Source organism: Falco rusticolus, chromosome 13 (genome assembly GCF_015220075.1).
Source record: "Falco rusticolus isolate bFalRus1 chromosome 13, bFalRus1.pri, whole genome shotgun sequence".
Taxonomy (NCBI): domain Eukaryota; kingdom Metazoa; phylum Chordata; class Aves; order Falconiformes; family Falconidae; genus Falco; species Falco rusticolus.
This window is the reverse complement of record NC_051199.1, coordinates 3,633,306-3,646,611: the sequence shown is the minus strand read 5'-3', so window position 1 is coordinate 3,646,611 and position 13,306 is coordinate 3,633,306. Positions and strand designations below refer to the sequence as shown.

Sequence of the window (13,306 nt, the reverse complement as noted above, 5' to 3'; positions counted from 1 at the left end):
GGTGTCATCCTTACACCTTGGAGGCCGCCCCCCTGTAAGCACCATCAAATCTTGTACTATCAGAAAAATCCTGTAGAGTGGCAATGCAGCAGCCAGCCAGAAAATCCAACCAGAAAAGCCTGCTTCCCAGGGCAGGTCCCGCCGGCACGGCAAGGAGCTGCTTGGTCGATGAAACTCTGATAGACTTGCAAGAAAAAGATCATACAGATGTGGCGCATGAATCGTGCCAAGTCTGGTGTGATCCAGAATAAAAGCATCTTTTTATCATATGCAAGAAGCGCACGCCCCCAGACAATTTTTTATGTATTGAATTTTTATACAAATTATAACAACCCTTTTGATTGCTAACTAACTGTCTGAGATGTGAAATGATAAGAAAAGGACAGTTTTACATGTCAGAATCATTCCAGGTATGCAGCATGGCTGACAAAATTCACTCTGAAAGGTATATATACTACTATATAAAGTAGTAATGATAATGTTGCAAGCCATCTTCTTTGGTCCTATTTAACATTTCAAATTGAAGTGCCTCTGATATTTTCCAAAAAAATCCAAAGTCCCCACCAAAAAGTGGCTGTGCTATAGACAGATTTAGGCATGCAAGGGAATGCTGACCCCTCAGGCTCCCGGATGAAGGAAGACGAGAATGCAGTGATTCTGCTTGAGCATTTGCATATAATGAAATCAGAAAATGCATTACTTTTTTTTTTTTTTTTTCCTTTTTCTTTTTTTTTTTTCCTTCTCCATAGAAGATCCAAGAGGTATCTATCTTTTCAGGACAGGTTAAAATGCGGGAGCTTGGCATTCAGGTGAGTCAGCACAGGGACAGTGCTCCATGTTAAGGGTGAAGATGTGAGGAAGGTAAGTGGTCGGAGTGCTTTGCTGCAGGGTTTTTGAGAAGAAAGGCTGGAATTTTGGAGGTGCCAGGCTTGCTGACAGGGAACCATTGGGTGGTGCAAGCTCAGCAGCAGCAGGGAACGTGATTCCGGGGCAGCGGCTGGAGATGAAGCAAGCAGTAACGCTTTATCCCACCACTATGAGACAGGTTTTGCTTTTAAAATTCAGAAGTCCTTTATTTGCCAAAAATGAAGAAAATACAAAGTAGAAATACAAGGATCAAACCATGCCAGCACAAAATGTCTTCAAGCTACTTTTACAAAGTATGAGAACCTTTATTCTTAAATACTCAGTTTCTAAACCCATCACCCAGCGATCCAGAGAACAGCTCAGGACAAAAGGGTAAGCGCTGTTTACATGTTTTTCTTACAGCAGCTCATGCTCTTTGTTAAGGTTCATTTTTGACTGCATAGACCCAAAATACCGCGATTTAGAAACATCGTACTCCAGAAATACATACCGCTGAAACAATACTTGGGTGACCTCTTTTTTTTTTTTTTTTTTTTTTTGGTCTCGCAGGCATGTTTTGTTTCAGAAACTAAGCACAAGACCTTGGTTAGAGCATCTCGAGTCCTCACGCTTAAACCCTTCACTCCGGGAGCACAGGACGGTGTTCAGCAGGTTCCTGCAGGTACCTGGAATCGCCGCTGCTGCCACCTGCCTCTGCTGGGAGCCGGCAGCAGCCGTTACTGCCGAGGCTTTGCAAGAGGAAGGAAAAAACCCACAATCATGGTAGTACCCTGCCAGCAGTAATTGCATGTGCTTGTGTCAAGCCGTATCTCCAGTCTTAGTACTGCAGAGAGAGAGTATTTGTGAATATAGAAATAAAAAGCAAGCGTTTTATAAGGACACAGACCTTAATTTTGCTAGACAAGAGCAGACTAGAGAGAACAAATAAACACGGGTGCTTTTTTTTTATCACGCACAAGTGAATTTTAATCACTTTCCTGACTACTCATAAGGAAAAAGGAATCCAGCTCATAACAGACCTCCGTCTGAGCTGGATTTACAATGAAAAATGCATGATCTGTCTCCGAAGGTATGTCACACCTGAAGTGGCGCTGCCAGCGGGAGAGGGCAGGCAGAGCCGGGGCGAGGTGGGCTCTCATGGTTCCTGTGAGCGAGTCCTGGGGCGCTCCCTTGTAGCGAGCTTGCTGACCTCTGGAGCTGGGGGGGTGCACAGCTGACCAGCTCCTGGGGTTTGTATGCACAAACATCCTTGTCTTACACTTTGACTATCCCAGAAAGAAAAGCCAAGCGGGACACGAGTTCCCAAATCTTCCTTGCCTCTAGGCTGCAGATTCACCTCCCACCCAGAGGAGCTGTGGGCAGGGCAGTCACTGACAGGGTGTAGGACACCCCTGTTACCCGTTCATCTGCGGCTGCTGAATTATGGTTATTTTCAAATGTGTTAGTGAGAGGATTTCTACTCCTAGAGTAAGTAATACAGATTACTGCAAGTTTTGCACGGATGCCATGCTAGCGGTTGTTTCTGTAGCTCGTCCTTATATTCCCATGTAAGGCAAATCATCTGCTGTAAATTGGGGTTTTTTTTCTTTGATTAGCTTGTTGTGGTGACCTACTAGAAAGCATGTTTGGGTTTGGAACCGCTCTGCTTTGCCGTAGCAGTGGTGAACCTCTGTAGGAGAGAGGGCCTTGGGTTCGGGGGCCAAAGGGCTCAGCAGAGCAGCTGCGAGCTCCTGTCTCAGTTTATTGAAGCCAAACCTTCAAAAAGGAATCGGTAATTTTTACCAGGCTCAGGATACTGACTTCTTCAAAAAGCAAGGCGCCAGTTTAGGCAGACTGGTGTGATGTGAGATGGAAGTCTGAACTGGATGGGTCAAATTAAAGCCTCTCTGCAAAAGGCGTTTGAGGAGAAGGATGAAAGATCCTGAAGCGGTGGGTGAGCAAAGCGCGCAGGAAGAGCAGGAGTAGGCTCAAGGTATGAGCTAGCAAGAACAGAAATGCAAACCAAAAGAGAGATGCACCAAGGGCTGCTGCAGCAGCAGCTCTTGCAGCCCGTCACGGGCCGTGTCTGCACCCCAGCACCCATCTGTGCTTCAGGACAGGGTGTTGCTTGCTCAACAGGCAAGTCCTCCAGCCCTTCATCTAACTCCCTCCTTGCGTGAAAAAGAAATTGTGCATTCCCAGGAATATACATCATTCCCGGAAAAGGATGTGGCTCTGAATTCCCACCGGGAGGAGGAGGAGGACGTGTAACACAGAGAGAGGCGGCAGAATCGCCATCTATATAGAGATTTTTCAAAACTCGGCTGCATCTGTTCCTGAGAAGCTTGCTCTGACTTTGAAGCTGGCCTGTCTTTGAGCAAGGAGATGGAGCAGAGACCTCTGTGGGTCTCTTCCAACCTGAATTATTGTACTGTTCTGTACAGCACTAGGAGAGCTGCTTCTCCTTGAGGCACAAGGGCTGCCCACGGTTAAAGCCCTGGAGACAATCACTAAGTTATTCTGGAATGAGGCTTGATGGAACTGGCAAACTGGACGTTCCAGTACTGCTGCTTACGGAGGTAAAAGCAATGCTGAAGTAACACAAGGGTTCGGTTTCAGCCTAGAATGGGGTCAGGTTCTTCTTGTTCCTTTGAGGAATCTTTGTCTTTGGAGAGATGTAAAATCTTATCAAAGGAAAAGGCCACTGGGGCCCCCGACAGCGAAGCGGTGGGCGGCTTTGCCTGGGTGCTTGCTGGTGACAAGCGGGCGCAGCTGGTTACAACTAGCAGCTGTGTGACTTCCATCCTGTGTTCATTCCTGCAGTCATTTCCTTGTTCCTTCTGCGTTCGGGCCTTTGTGGAATCACCTCCAGGAAAGCTTTCCCCTCGAGGTCACACTGATGATGGAGATGAGACTCAAACACCCTGGTGTCCAGCAGAGCCGCTCCTGAGTGTTTGCTGCATTATCCTCGTTCCGTTAGTGCTCCCCGCTTACGTCTTTTCTTATGGAATGGAAGTTATCTTGCAGCGCCTCTGCTAATAACCTGGGCATCCAGAAGTTTCCCAGATACCGATTCCAGGATCCCCGCTGTGTGTGTGTGTGTGCATGCATCTGGATAAAACAGCAGCTTTGTTCAATAAATATAAAATGGATCCCCGAGCCCAGTACAGCTGAAAACTCCCTCTCTTAGATTTTGATCCCGAGGAGAGTTACTCACCCCAGCAAGGCAGCAGCATGTTCTACCCGGGCAGGGAGAGGCAGGCGCTGCGCTTCAAGGGCTCCTGGAAAAGCTGAATCTGTAGTGACCAGCTGGTTACTTATTTGGTTATTAACACTAAGAGGTACCATCTAGGGACTGATGTTCCATGTGCCAGGCTCTGTACGTGCAAAATGCCCCCGGCTAACGGGGTGTGTGTGAATACACGGGTCAACTGGACGGGTTCTGCCTTCAGTGCAGGCAAGGAGGTGCCTGCCCGGAGACATGGCCCTGGCACCGGCAGCTCCCGGCTGTGCTGGCAGGGACGCCCGGAGGAGGCACGCTCTGGTGTTCTTAGAGCAAGGTAGGAAGAAACGTAGTGTACACAAACCCAGCATTACATATTTGGCCACAACTATGATAGCTGAAATAAAATACAGGAGCTGAAAGCTGTCCCAGGCTGGAGGAGGTACCAGCTCCACTTGTGTATCTATGACGGCTAAAACTGAGGATGGGTAAGAGGATGCTGAAGCGAGGAGCAGCAGCTCCAGCAGCAGTGTCTGCTCCTGCGAGAGACACCGGTTGTGATTCCACAGGGAAAGTCAGTTTAATTTTGCACTTAAAGCAAGAATTCATTAGTCACAGCATCTCCTCTCTGAGACTGGGGCCCGCTTCATGGGTGGAAGAGAAATGTTTGGCAATATTGCAGACCAATTCCTTTACCGGTTAAAGGATCCCTCTGGTAACAGAAATTTTAGCATGCTAGGTTAGGGTTGGGTTTTTTTCTTTGTTATCTCAGCCTCGTCTCTTGGAGAAGGCTACAGGTTGGCGACACAAGAAAGGAGAACCCAAGGAATGGACGGAACCAGCGCGCACAAGACACAGCAGTTCCAACACATCAGCCAAACAGCGTATGGTGGGTTTCTTTGTAAATATGCTAGCAAGTACTTCTACAGAAACAAATCACTAGCCTAAGGAAGATCCTCTTATGCAGAGGAGAATATGTAGAAATATTAACTATGTCTCTAATTCTTAGAGAAACATTACACCAGGTAGTGCTTTAACCATCCACAGATTCACACAAGTAAAATACGTCTAGTGTCAATTGTAAGAGCCGGTGGTTTACAGCACAACAGGGCACTGCACCCTCCCCACGGGCAGGCATGCTGCCTTGGGTTCCAGGACAGTAAGCAAAGAAAAAAAATACCCCAAAAAAACCTTCATTGTGACTTGTGTTTTAAAAGATTTCTAGACATACATTTAAGTTAATTTGGCAGCTCTTTTGTCACTCCTGGTATAAAGTCAAGGGGACAGACCGGCACAGGGCTGAACTGAGAAATGAGCACTGTAGATGTTGCATGCAGTTGTTACAGTTAATCGTTAGATGCTGGCATTTATTGCACATCTAGGGACATAACAGAATTTATATATAAATGAAACAAGGTGCAATCACCATTTTTAATGAGCGTGCATGATAACACATTGTAAAAAGCCTTTTTATAGAAATTACCTTATTGCAATTATACAGGAAGAGAAAAAGGGTTCTCAAGTTACAGTGTACAAAATAAAGCACATTGCTCCAATGATGGATTTAAGAAAAATCCCTAAGTGTCTTGGGACTGAATGCTATCCAGTTTGAAAGATACTGACTAAATGTCTTCCACATCTCTATGCTGAGAGATCTGAGAAAACTAGTTTGTCTGACTTGTCTCCAGTTTCAGGGGGAGATAAGACTTCATCTGTGTCATAGTCTTCTTCAAATGATCTGCAAAGATAAAAGGTATGTCTTTAAAAGGCGTATTTTGGTGACAGCATTTTCAGTGGCTACTAAAACAGCTGGCTAAAACACAGTGACATGCAAGACGTTAACCTCGAGGAGGGTATTTCTAAGGACTGAAAACAGTGTGGCAGTAACTGGTATTCTGACCGCTGACGTGCCTTTGTGCTCCCATCCATCCTCATCTCTAAGGTCTGGAACGACTTTTCACTGGTGCTCAGCATCACAAAACTTGAATCCAGTTTCAGTAACAATACTCAGTAGCTCGCAGTAGTCTTGTTAGCTCAGTGGAGAAATAAAGTCGTCCAAGCCCTAGAGGAGCTCTGGCTTGCTCAGACCTGCTCGGGAACACCTGGTTTCCAAAGCATCTTCTGGCTCAGGATGTATTTTGACATCTGCAGAAGAACAATTGTGGCCGTGCTGTCATGTTCCTCTCTCACTTGGTTTGAAGTTGAAGATCCAGGTCTTAGCATTTATGGCCCGAGGAGGTTTAGCTGTGAATTCTCAGCTCCAGGCAGTTGCACTATTCGGGCTGGCTGGGCTCCGTGCTTTACAGGACATTGCTTTGGGGCTCTCATCCCATCCCTACTGCTGAGAAATGATGTTTTGAAGATGTGCTCCCTCCAGTCTCAGCACGCTACAGGTTAGTTTCTCAGAGCTCCCAGGAAATGGGAAATCTTCCCTTTGCTCTGAGAGCGATGCTGTTCGTGAAGGAAACGCTGCAGCAGGAGTTCCAGTGGCAAGCACAGGAGTAACTCCCGTTTGTTCACTGGTAAACTGTGCTGCAAAAAGGTTGACTCCTTTGATACCCCAGCACGGATGGTGCCAAGAATGAACCGTCTGGTACTTCCTGCGCTGTTTTTACCCTTCACTAACCCATACATAGGCACAGCAGGCCCTTGGGAGCCTGTATGCATGCCCTGCTGTGGGGGGGATTCTATGCTACAGTCCGGTGATCCCTATGTGAAGAAGAGACAAACAGCATAGAGATCTCCCGGGCCAACATCTTCATCTTCTCTTCCATAAAGGAAAGCACCTGCTTAGTAATTCTGCCACCTTCTGGATTCTTGCATAAGTGGGAGAAGGGAAACAACGGTCTGGATGCTACACCAGTAACTGTTTTGATGATGCATGCAAGGTTGCCCAGAAGTACGCGCTCTACATGCGTTTTGCCTGAGCAGTGCCTGTTGGATGGCCCTGCCCCCCGCCTGGGAACGGCCCCGGCGTGCTCGTACGTGCCTCAGTTTCTCTAATGGCTCCTTGGTTTAAGATGATGCAGCTGAGGAAAACTTTTAATTTCCATTTGAATGCTGTTCTTGAGAATGTTCCTCTTGTGTCCCTTTTTCTTCCATTTTACCAGCTTCTCTTAGCTTTCTTCCTTTTTTTTCGATATGTGGAATGGGACCTCTTTCCTGTATTGTTTATCCTGCACATTCACTAGCACTTGGGGCTCCATTATAACTTTTTTACCCAGTGTCTTTTGCTTCTGGACTAAATCTTTTCACACCTGCTTCAAAAGGGCCTTCCCTTGTCCTTTCCCATGTGAGTGAGTCTTCTACTTCATGCTTTTGCTCCTTAAGGCTCAACAGTGCCTGCCCTCCCCACCTTGGAAAAATGGAAGCATCCAAGGGACAGCTTTTCCATGAGATTAGCACTACAGATAATTACCTTCTCTCCTTCCAGGCCAGTTTCAAAGCTTAACAGTCCCAGAAATACAAATGCAGGCTCATGCAGATGAAACGCCCATTCCTCAAGGCTCAACCATGGCAGCTCTAGCTTGTTCAGGGGAGGCAAACTGCTCCAGGAAATTCTTTGTCCTTCCTTTTGGCAAACATTTTTGTGAGCGAGTGGTTCAGCAATGTACTCCCTCCCCCTTTCCCTTCCTTATGCTGCTGGGCTCATGAAAGCGAGAGACTGAGCCATCAGCTGCCTTGAGGGAGACAAGAGCAATGGTCTGAGCTGCCTAAACCAACATCATCTACATCACCTGATCCTGTCTTTGTCCCACTTATCCATCTCTGAGCAGCACTGCTCCGCATGGATGGTGCCCTCGCTCCCTGCTGCCCAGGTGAGGGGGATTCTGTCCTACCAGCAGCATAACTGATGGCCTCTCTCTCCTTATTCCACTCCCGAGGGAGGAACTGACTTTTCCCATGAAGGCAGTTGTGGCGTCCACGTACATCAGCTGGCTGAAACTGGTTTCTGCAACAGCGGTGCCCACTTCTGCCATAGCCAAGACTGCACGAAAGTTTCTGCAAGCCCAATGCTTTTATCTGCATTATGAGCTGGTGCTGGTCAGACTCAGCTGTTGGTGCCACCTTCAGACAGTGTGTACATCCCCCAGGGACAGGCTGAGTCTCCCGCACAGGTGCATACAGCGGCGCGTGGCTGGGGGGTGTTCACATCAGCTTAAGCTTCTAGTGAAACGTGATGCTTCGTTGTTGTCCTGAGCAAGACGACACCTTTCTCTCATTTTTGGTGATTGCAGCTCTCCATAGAGTCACAGCATCCCTGAAGTCACTCTGAGCATCCACGGTCCTGCTGAGATCCCTCTTCCAGGAGCAGTGCACTCTCATGGACAAGCCTGCAGACAGCCAGACAGACACTGACTGGGTTTAGAAACCTTCCACTCAGAGAAGCTATGGACAGGGCTAAGTCACAAACGTGGCACACGCTTACTAATTCATCTGTGATTGCTGAATAATGGTTATTTTCAAATGTATTAATAAGACAAATACCAGATTTCACATTCTGCCAGCTAACTTAGTCAAAAATCTTCCAGTCTCCCATACAGCTCTCAAATTGTCTTGTTTTGTCCCCACTCTCTATTTCTGCACACCCAGAAATAATGTATGCGCAAAAACTCAATGCCTGTTGCTGGCAAATTTGTCTGTGCATCCAGCTCTTTGTTTTTCTTTTTCCCTTCCTGTTTTCCTGCCTGGTCTGTTGCTATGCTCCACAAATGAGATCTAATCTGGCTGCCATGACTACAGAGCTTTTGAGGGGCTCTTAAAAGCAAGCAGCAAGGTTGCTGCCATGCTCTTTACAGGAAGACACAGCTGTTTTAGACTTCAAAAATGTGACATCACCTACCACTTTTCCTCTGGTTTTGGTGAGTTTGGGTATGCATGGTCCTGCAAAGCTTTTACAGCAGACTGCTATTTCTTTTCTGTGTTGAGGACACAGGTGTTGCAAAGCAGCTTCAGGGAATATATCCATTTTATCTTCCATCCTGTGCTACCTCATTTTCCATTGTGAAGGCCACAAAAAGGCAAGGCAGCTCAAAGGAGACGAGGGAACAGCTCATAGCTGTTTGGATGCACATCACAGGGAGAGAAGGAAAGATAGCTCTCAATAGCTTTGCAAATCCCTGTGGCTAATTAGTAGCTGCTACTGTTATCCCAAACAATTTCCAGTGTGGGAAGTTTTGAAAATTATGCAGTTTTCTCAGTGCTTTTACTTTAATGGCTCTAAATACTGTTCAAGAAGGGGTGAAATCCTGAATCATGCAAGATTAACGTAGGGTAAGCATTCTTTGGATGTTTGTTATTAATCTGGAGACTTCCAGAGAAATATTCTCAAGAAGATACTAACACAGACACAAATCTAGAAGATAATTATACTGGGTCTCCATTAGGAGCCTCTGCAGGAGGTCCTCGCACACAGAGAGTTCTGGAGCAACTGCTCTGCCTAAATTAATTGATTCCAAAAATAGCGAGAGTGTCTGTCCATGATTTTCTAGAGGGCTGCAAAAATGAGTGTAGATATTGCAGAAACACCAACAGTGTTTTAAAGAAAAAGTCTCAACAAACTTAGTAGATGAGTGAAAATGTTGCAACACAGCTTATGAAGAGCACAGACTAATAGGCATGATGGTTGCCAGGACGTAAAATTATTTGACTGAAGAAAGTCTCTGCTAGTGTAATAAATGTAACAGAGCTACAGCTTCTAATCTACGATAGCGTGACGTGGTCAATACATGGCCAAGACTAGCAGAAGTCATTCCATCTCTTTTTTTTTTTCGTATGGCTGCCGAAAGAAAAAGGCTTTGTCCTTTTTCCCAGCTATCTTCATTACTGCAGCGCCTGTCGCCGATGCAAAGGGCTGCCCACAAAGCAGCCCGTTGTGACAAACACACCAATACGCCCTTTTGGGGCAACAGTTTCAGGCTTCACACGCCTCCAGTGTTGAGTCCAAATGGTAAGTCCGCTAATCCACTAGTTCTGCGAAAAGTGACATGCACACGCTCCTCCTAAACCTGAGCAGGAGCCAGGTGGCGTGTCCCCAGGGCGGGCAGTGCCTGTGCTTACCCTTCTTGTAACTGTTCGTTCCCAGACTCCTCGGCCACAAGAATCTCATACTCCTCAGCAGCGTATCGGTCCCAGTCAGAGGGTTCAGGGCCGTCGTTTTCAACGTCCTGAAGAGATCAGACAGTCAAGCACACTACGTCCACACCTCTCTACCGCTGTTCACAGTAAGTCTAAACACGTGAACGGCAATTCTAGGATTAGTAAGCAACTGTATAAAAACAGCGAGGCAAAAATTGCCTTAACTGAAGGCACCGAGTCACAATTATCTCAAACTATTTTAACGTCTGCACACAAATGATTATGAAAAAATACATCCCTTAGTCTATAAAGCTCAGCACGTGACCTGAGCTGCCAACTAACTGAGCCGGCTTCATTTCAGAAACGCTGAACACCCGTAACGGCACATTTTATTTGCTGTAGCTCAGCAGGCCCTGCACCGGTAGGTTTGATATTGGTTAAAGAACTTAGGGATTTTAAATCTTTAATTAAATCTGAACTGTAAATGATCTTTTCAGGAACTCCTCACAGTTTGCTAAGTGTGCTGGGTTTTGTTACATTTTGATTACAGTACCCAGTATTTTGGTGCTGTGTTTGTACTAGTATTTGGTACTGTAAAAATGGGTTTGTGCTGGAAGCAGTGTTGGTAACAGGGATGTTTTCATTCCTGCTGAGCAGCACTTTGACAGAGCCCAGCCCTCTTCTGCCTCTCACCCCACCGGCGAGGAAGCTGGGGGGCACGAGAAGCTGGGAGGGGACACAGCCAGGACAGCCGTCCCCAGCTGACCCGAGGGGTATTCCGTACCGTATGGCACCACACTCAGCGTATACAGCTGGGCAAGAAGAAGGGGGAGGGACGTTTGGATTTGGAGTGATGGCATTTGTCTTCCCAAGCAATCACTATGTGTGACGGAGCCCTGCTGTCCTGGGGATGGCTGAACACCTGCCTGCCCATGGGAAGTGGTTTTACTTTGCTTGTGTGTGCGGGTTTTGCTTTACCTATTAAGCTGTTTGTATCTTAACCCATGAGTTTTCTCATTTTTACTCTTCTTACTTGCCAGCTGGGGTTAAACCACAACACTGAGTTTGGGCAAGTTTGAGAGCAGGTTACAGAATAATATCCTTATATATATATTTGGCCCTCTGCCATTTGTTGTAAGATGGGGATAACAAGTTATCCTCCCCCTAGCCCCACTTGACTGCCCTTATAATCCGGTTCAAACAAACAAACAAAAAACCAGGATGGTTCTGGCTTGGGCTGTATTTAAGCCTTGAATCATGGAACCACAAAGTTCCCCCTACAGGTTATGTGAGAACAGCTGGGAGGGAACCAGAGGCGGTTTTGGCATCCCCTCCACTTTACTGTACTTTGACCAGACAAAGACTATCTCCCAGAAGGCTCTTCAGCCGTAGTCACATCTGGTTTCACTGGATATGCAAGGGGAACCAGAAGTGAGGGACTTGACACCAACAGCTGGCAAAACTCAAGTCTCTGAACATCCCGCAGGTAGCGGTGAGCAGCAACTGCAAAATACAAACCCCACGATCTCCTCCTGTATCATCCCAGAGAGGATGATGAATAACAGTCCAGCCAGGCTGATAACCAGGCACAACCTGCAACCCCCAAACCTTCCATCTAGACTACCACGTGTGTGGCCTCATCACCGAGCTGGCACCTCACCTGCCTCAGCCCCTGCGCTGTAAAGAAGGTTTCTCCCTTTGGTTCTCTTTAGGCTACGGGAAGATCGTTAGTGCTGGTTTAAGGAGCAAGCTCCACCCCAGATGTTGAATGAATCTTCACATGTAGCCTACTTATTTATGGCCGCAGCTGTGTAGGGGCTGGGAAGGGACAAATGGGATCTCAGGTTCTGAATCTCACAGCTCCGTTCTAACCTGAGCAAACCGGGCTCCTCCTCGCGCAGCTGAGCCCCCTCCTTCAGCTGCAGCGCAACACAGCAGGCTCCGCTCCTTCTCTCTAGAATCACACACTGCACTGCCAGGGCTGGTGTAGTAGGATCAGTGATGGCAACCACATCACAGAACAGCAGTATAACTGGTGCTGGAAGAGACCCTGGGGGTCCCTAGTCCCAGCCTCTGCTCAGATCAGGATTTGCTATGAGGTCAGATCAGGGGCTTGAGGTTTTGTTCAGTCGCATCTTAAAAACATCCAAGAATAGAAGCAGCACAACCTCTCTGGGCAACCTGTTCCGCTGTTGGACTGCCCTACTCGTGCAAAGAGTTTTCTTGGATTCCGTTGGATTTTCCCTTCATCCAGCAGCATTCCAAAAACAGGTTTGAGAAGGCCTGTATTTAGAAATGAAGGTGATTTATACCTTTTGCACTGCAAAGGGATCCCTCTGTTCATTGTCCAGGTACTTCTCTAAGTTGAAGAACGTGTTGTAGAATACATGAGCCATTCTGCACCTCTTTAGGTCTCTCAGGGTTACTCTTCCTACAGGAAAAAAAACCACATTATTGTTCTACTGAGTTCTAACTTAGTGAGAGACTGGACCTGTTCCTTGTCAGTTTTGTAGTAAGTTTTAATTATAACACCAGTATGCTACAATATTACAAAATTTCTTCCCAAGTCAGTCAAGGATTTGAACATTATTCAATAAATGGGTATGTTTATTAGGCTTAAATTCCACATACATATGGAGGTCTTTCACATCCATGTGAAATATGAATCAATGTGAATGGGCATGGTCCAGTTTCATAACCCAGGCTGTGAGCACATGCCACAGCTGGAACATACAAGACTTGTTGCTCCAGTTCCAGCAAGTTAATTCACAAGGTCTCTTGTTTTAGTATTTCAAACCTCCTGACGCATAACATTATGGCACAAAAGTCACTGTTCAGACTTTGACCTTGCACAGTAATTTCAGCGCTGCGATTCTAACTCAAGGCTCTACCTACAGATGGGTTTCACAGTGGCGTGACTTTCTCAGTCCAATATAGATCAAAGAGGATGGAAACTCTCATTAAACAGGACTTACCTTCCCTTTCTGGCTTAACGAGATCAAGCATCTGACACAGCAAGTCATGAAATGGCAGTGGTTCGATGCCCATCACTTCCATCCGCTCACACTGCTCCTCATAAAAGTACTCCAGTTCATACATGGAGAGCACCCCATCCCCATCCAGGTCCATGCACCGAAACCAGTACTCAATACTAAGAAA

General features: G+C 46.7%; 1 protein-coding gene across 2 annotated transcripts in view; it reads right to left on the bottom strand.

Annotated features, from left to right (window-relative positions):
- Nucleotides 1-1,376: 1,376 nt before the first annotated feature.
- LOC119157101 (serine/threonine-protein phosphatase 2A regulatory subunit B'' subunit alpha-like) overlaps nucleotides 1,377-13,306 on the bottom strand; it is a 60,870-nt gene continuing 48,940 nt past the window's right edge. The window contains exons 11-14 of one of the 2 annotated variants that reach the window (XM_037407656.1): nucleotides 13,123-13,298; nucleotides 12,460-12,578; nucleotides 10,130-10,236; nucleotides 1,377-5,807 (exon numbers count right to left, since the gene is read on the bottom strand). In XM_037407656.1, coding sequence (XP_037263553.1) covers nucleotides 5,711-5,807; nucleotides 10,130-10,236; nucleotides 12,460-12,578; nucleotides 13,123-13,298 — 499 coding nt within the window. In that variant the 3' untranslated portion in view covers nucleotides 1,377-5,710. Of the gene's footprint in view, nucleotides 8,404-10,129; nucleotides 10,237-12,459; nucleotides 12,579-13,122; nucleotides 13,299-13,306 lie in introns of both variants that reach the window. The other variant, XM_037407657.1, reaches the window with a different exon arrangement.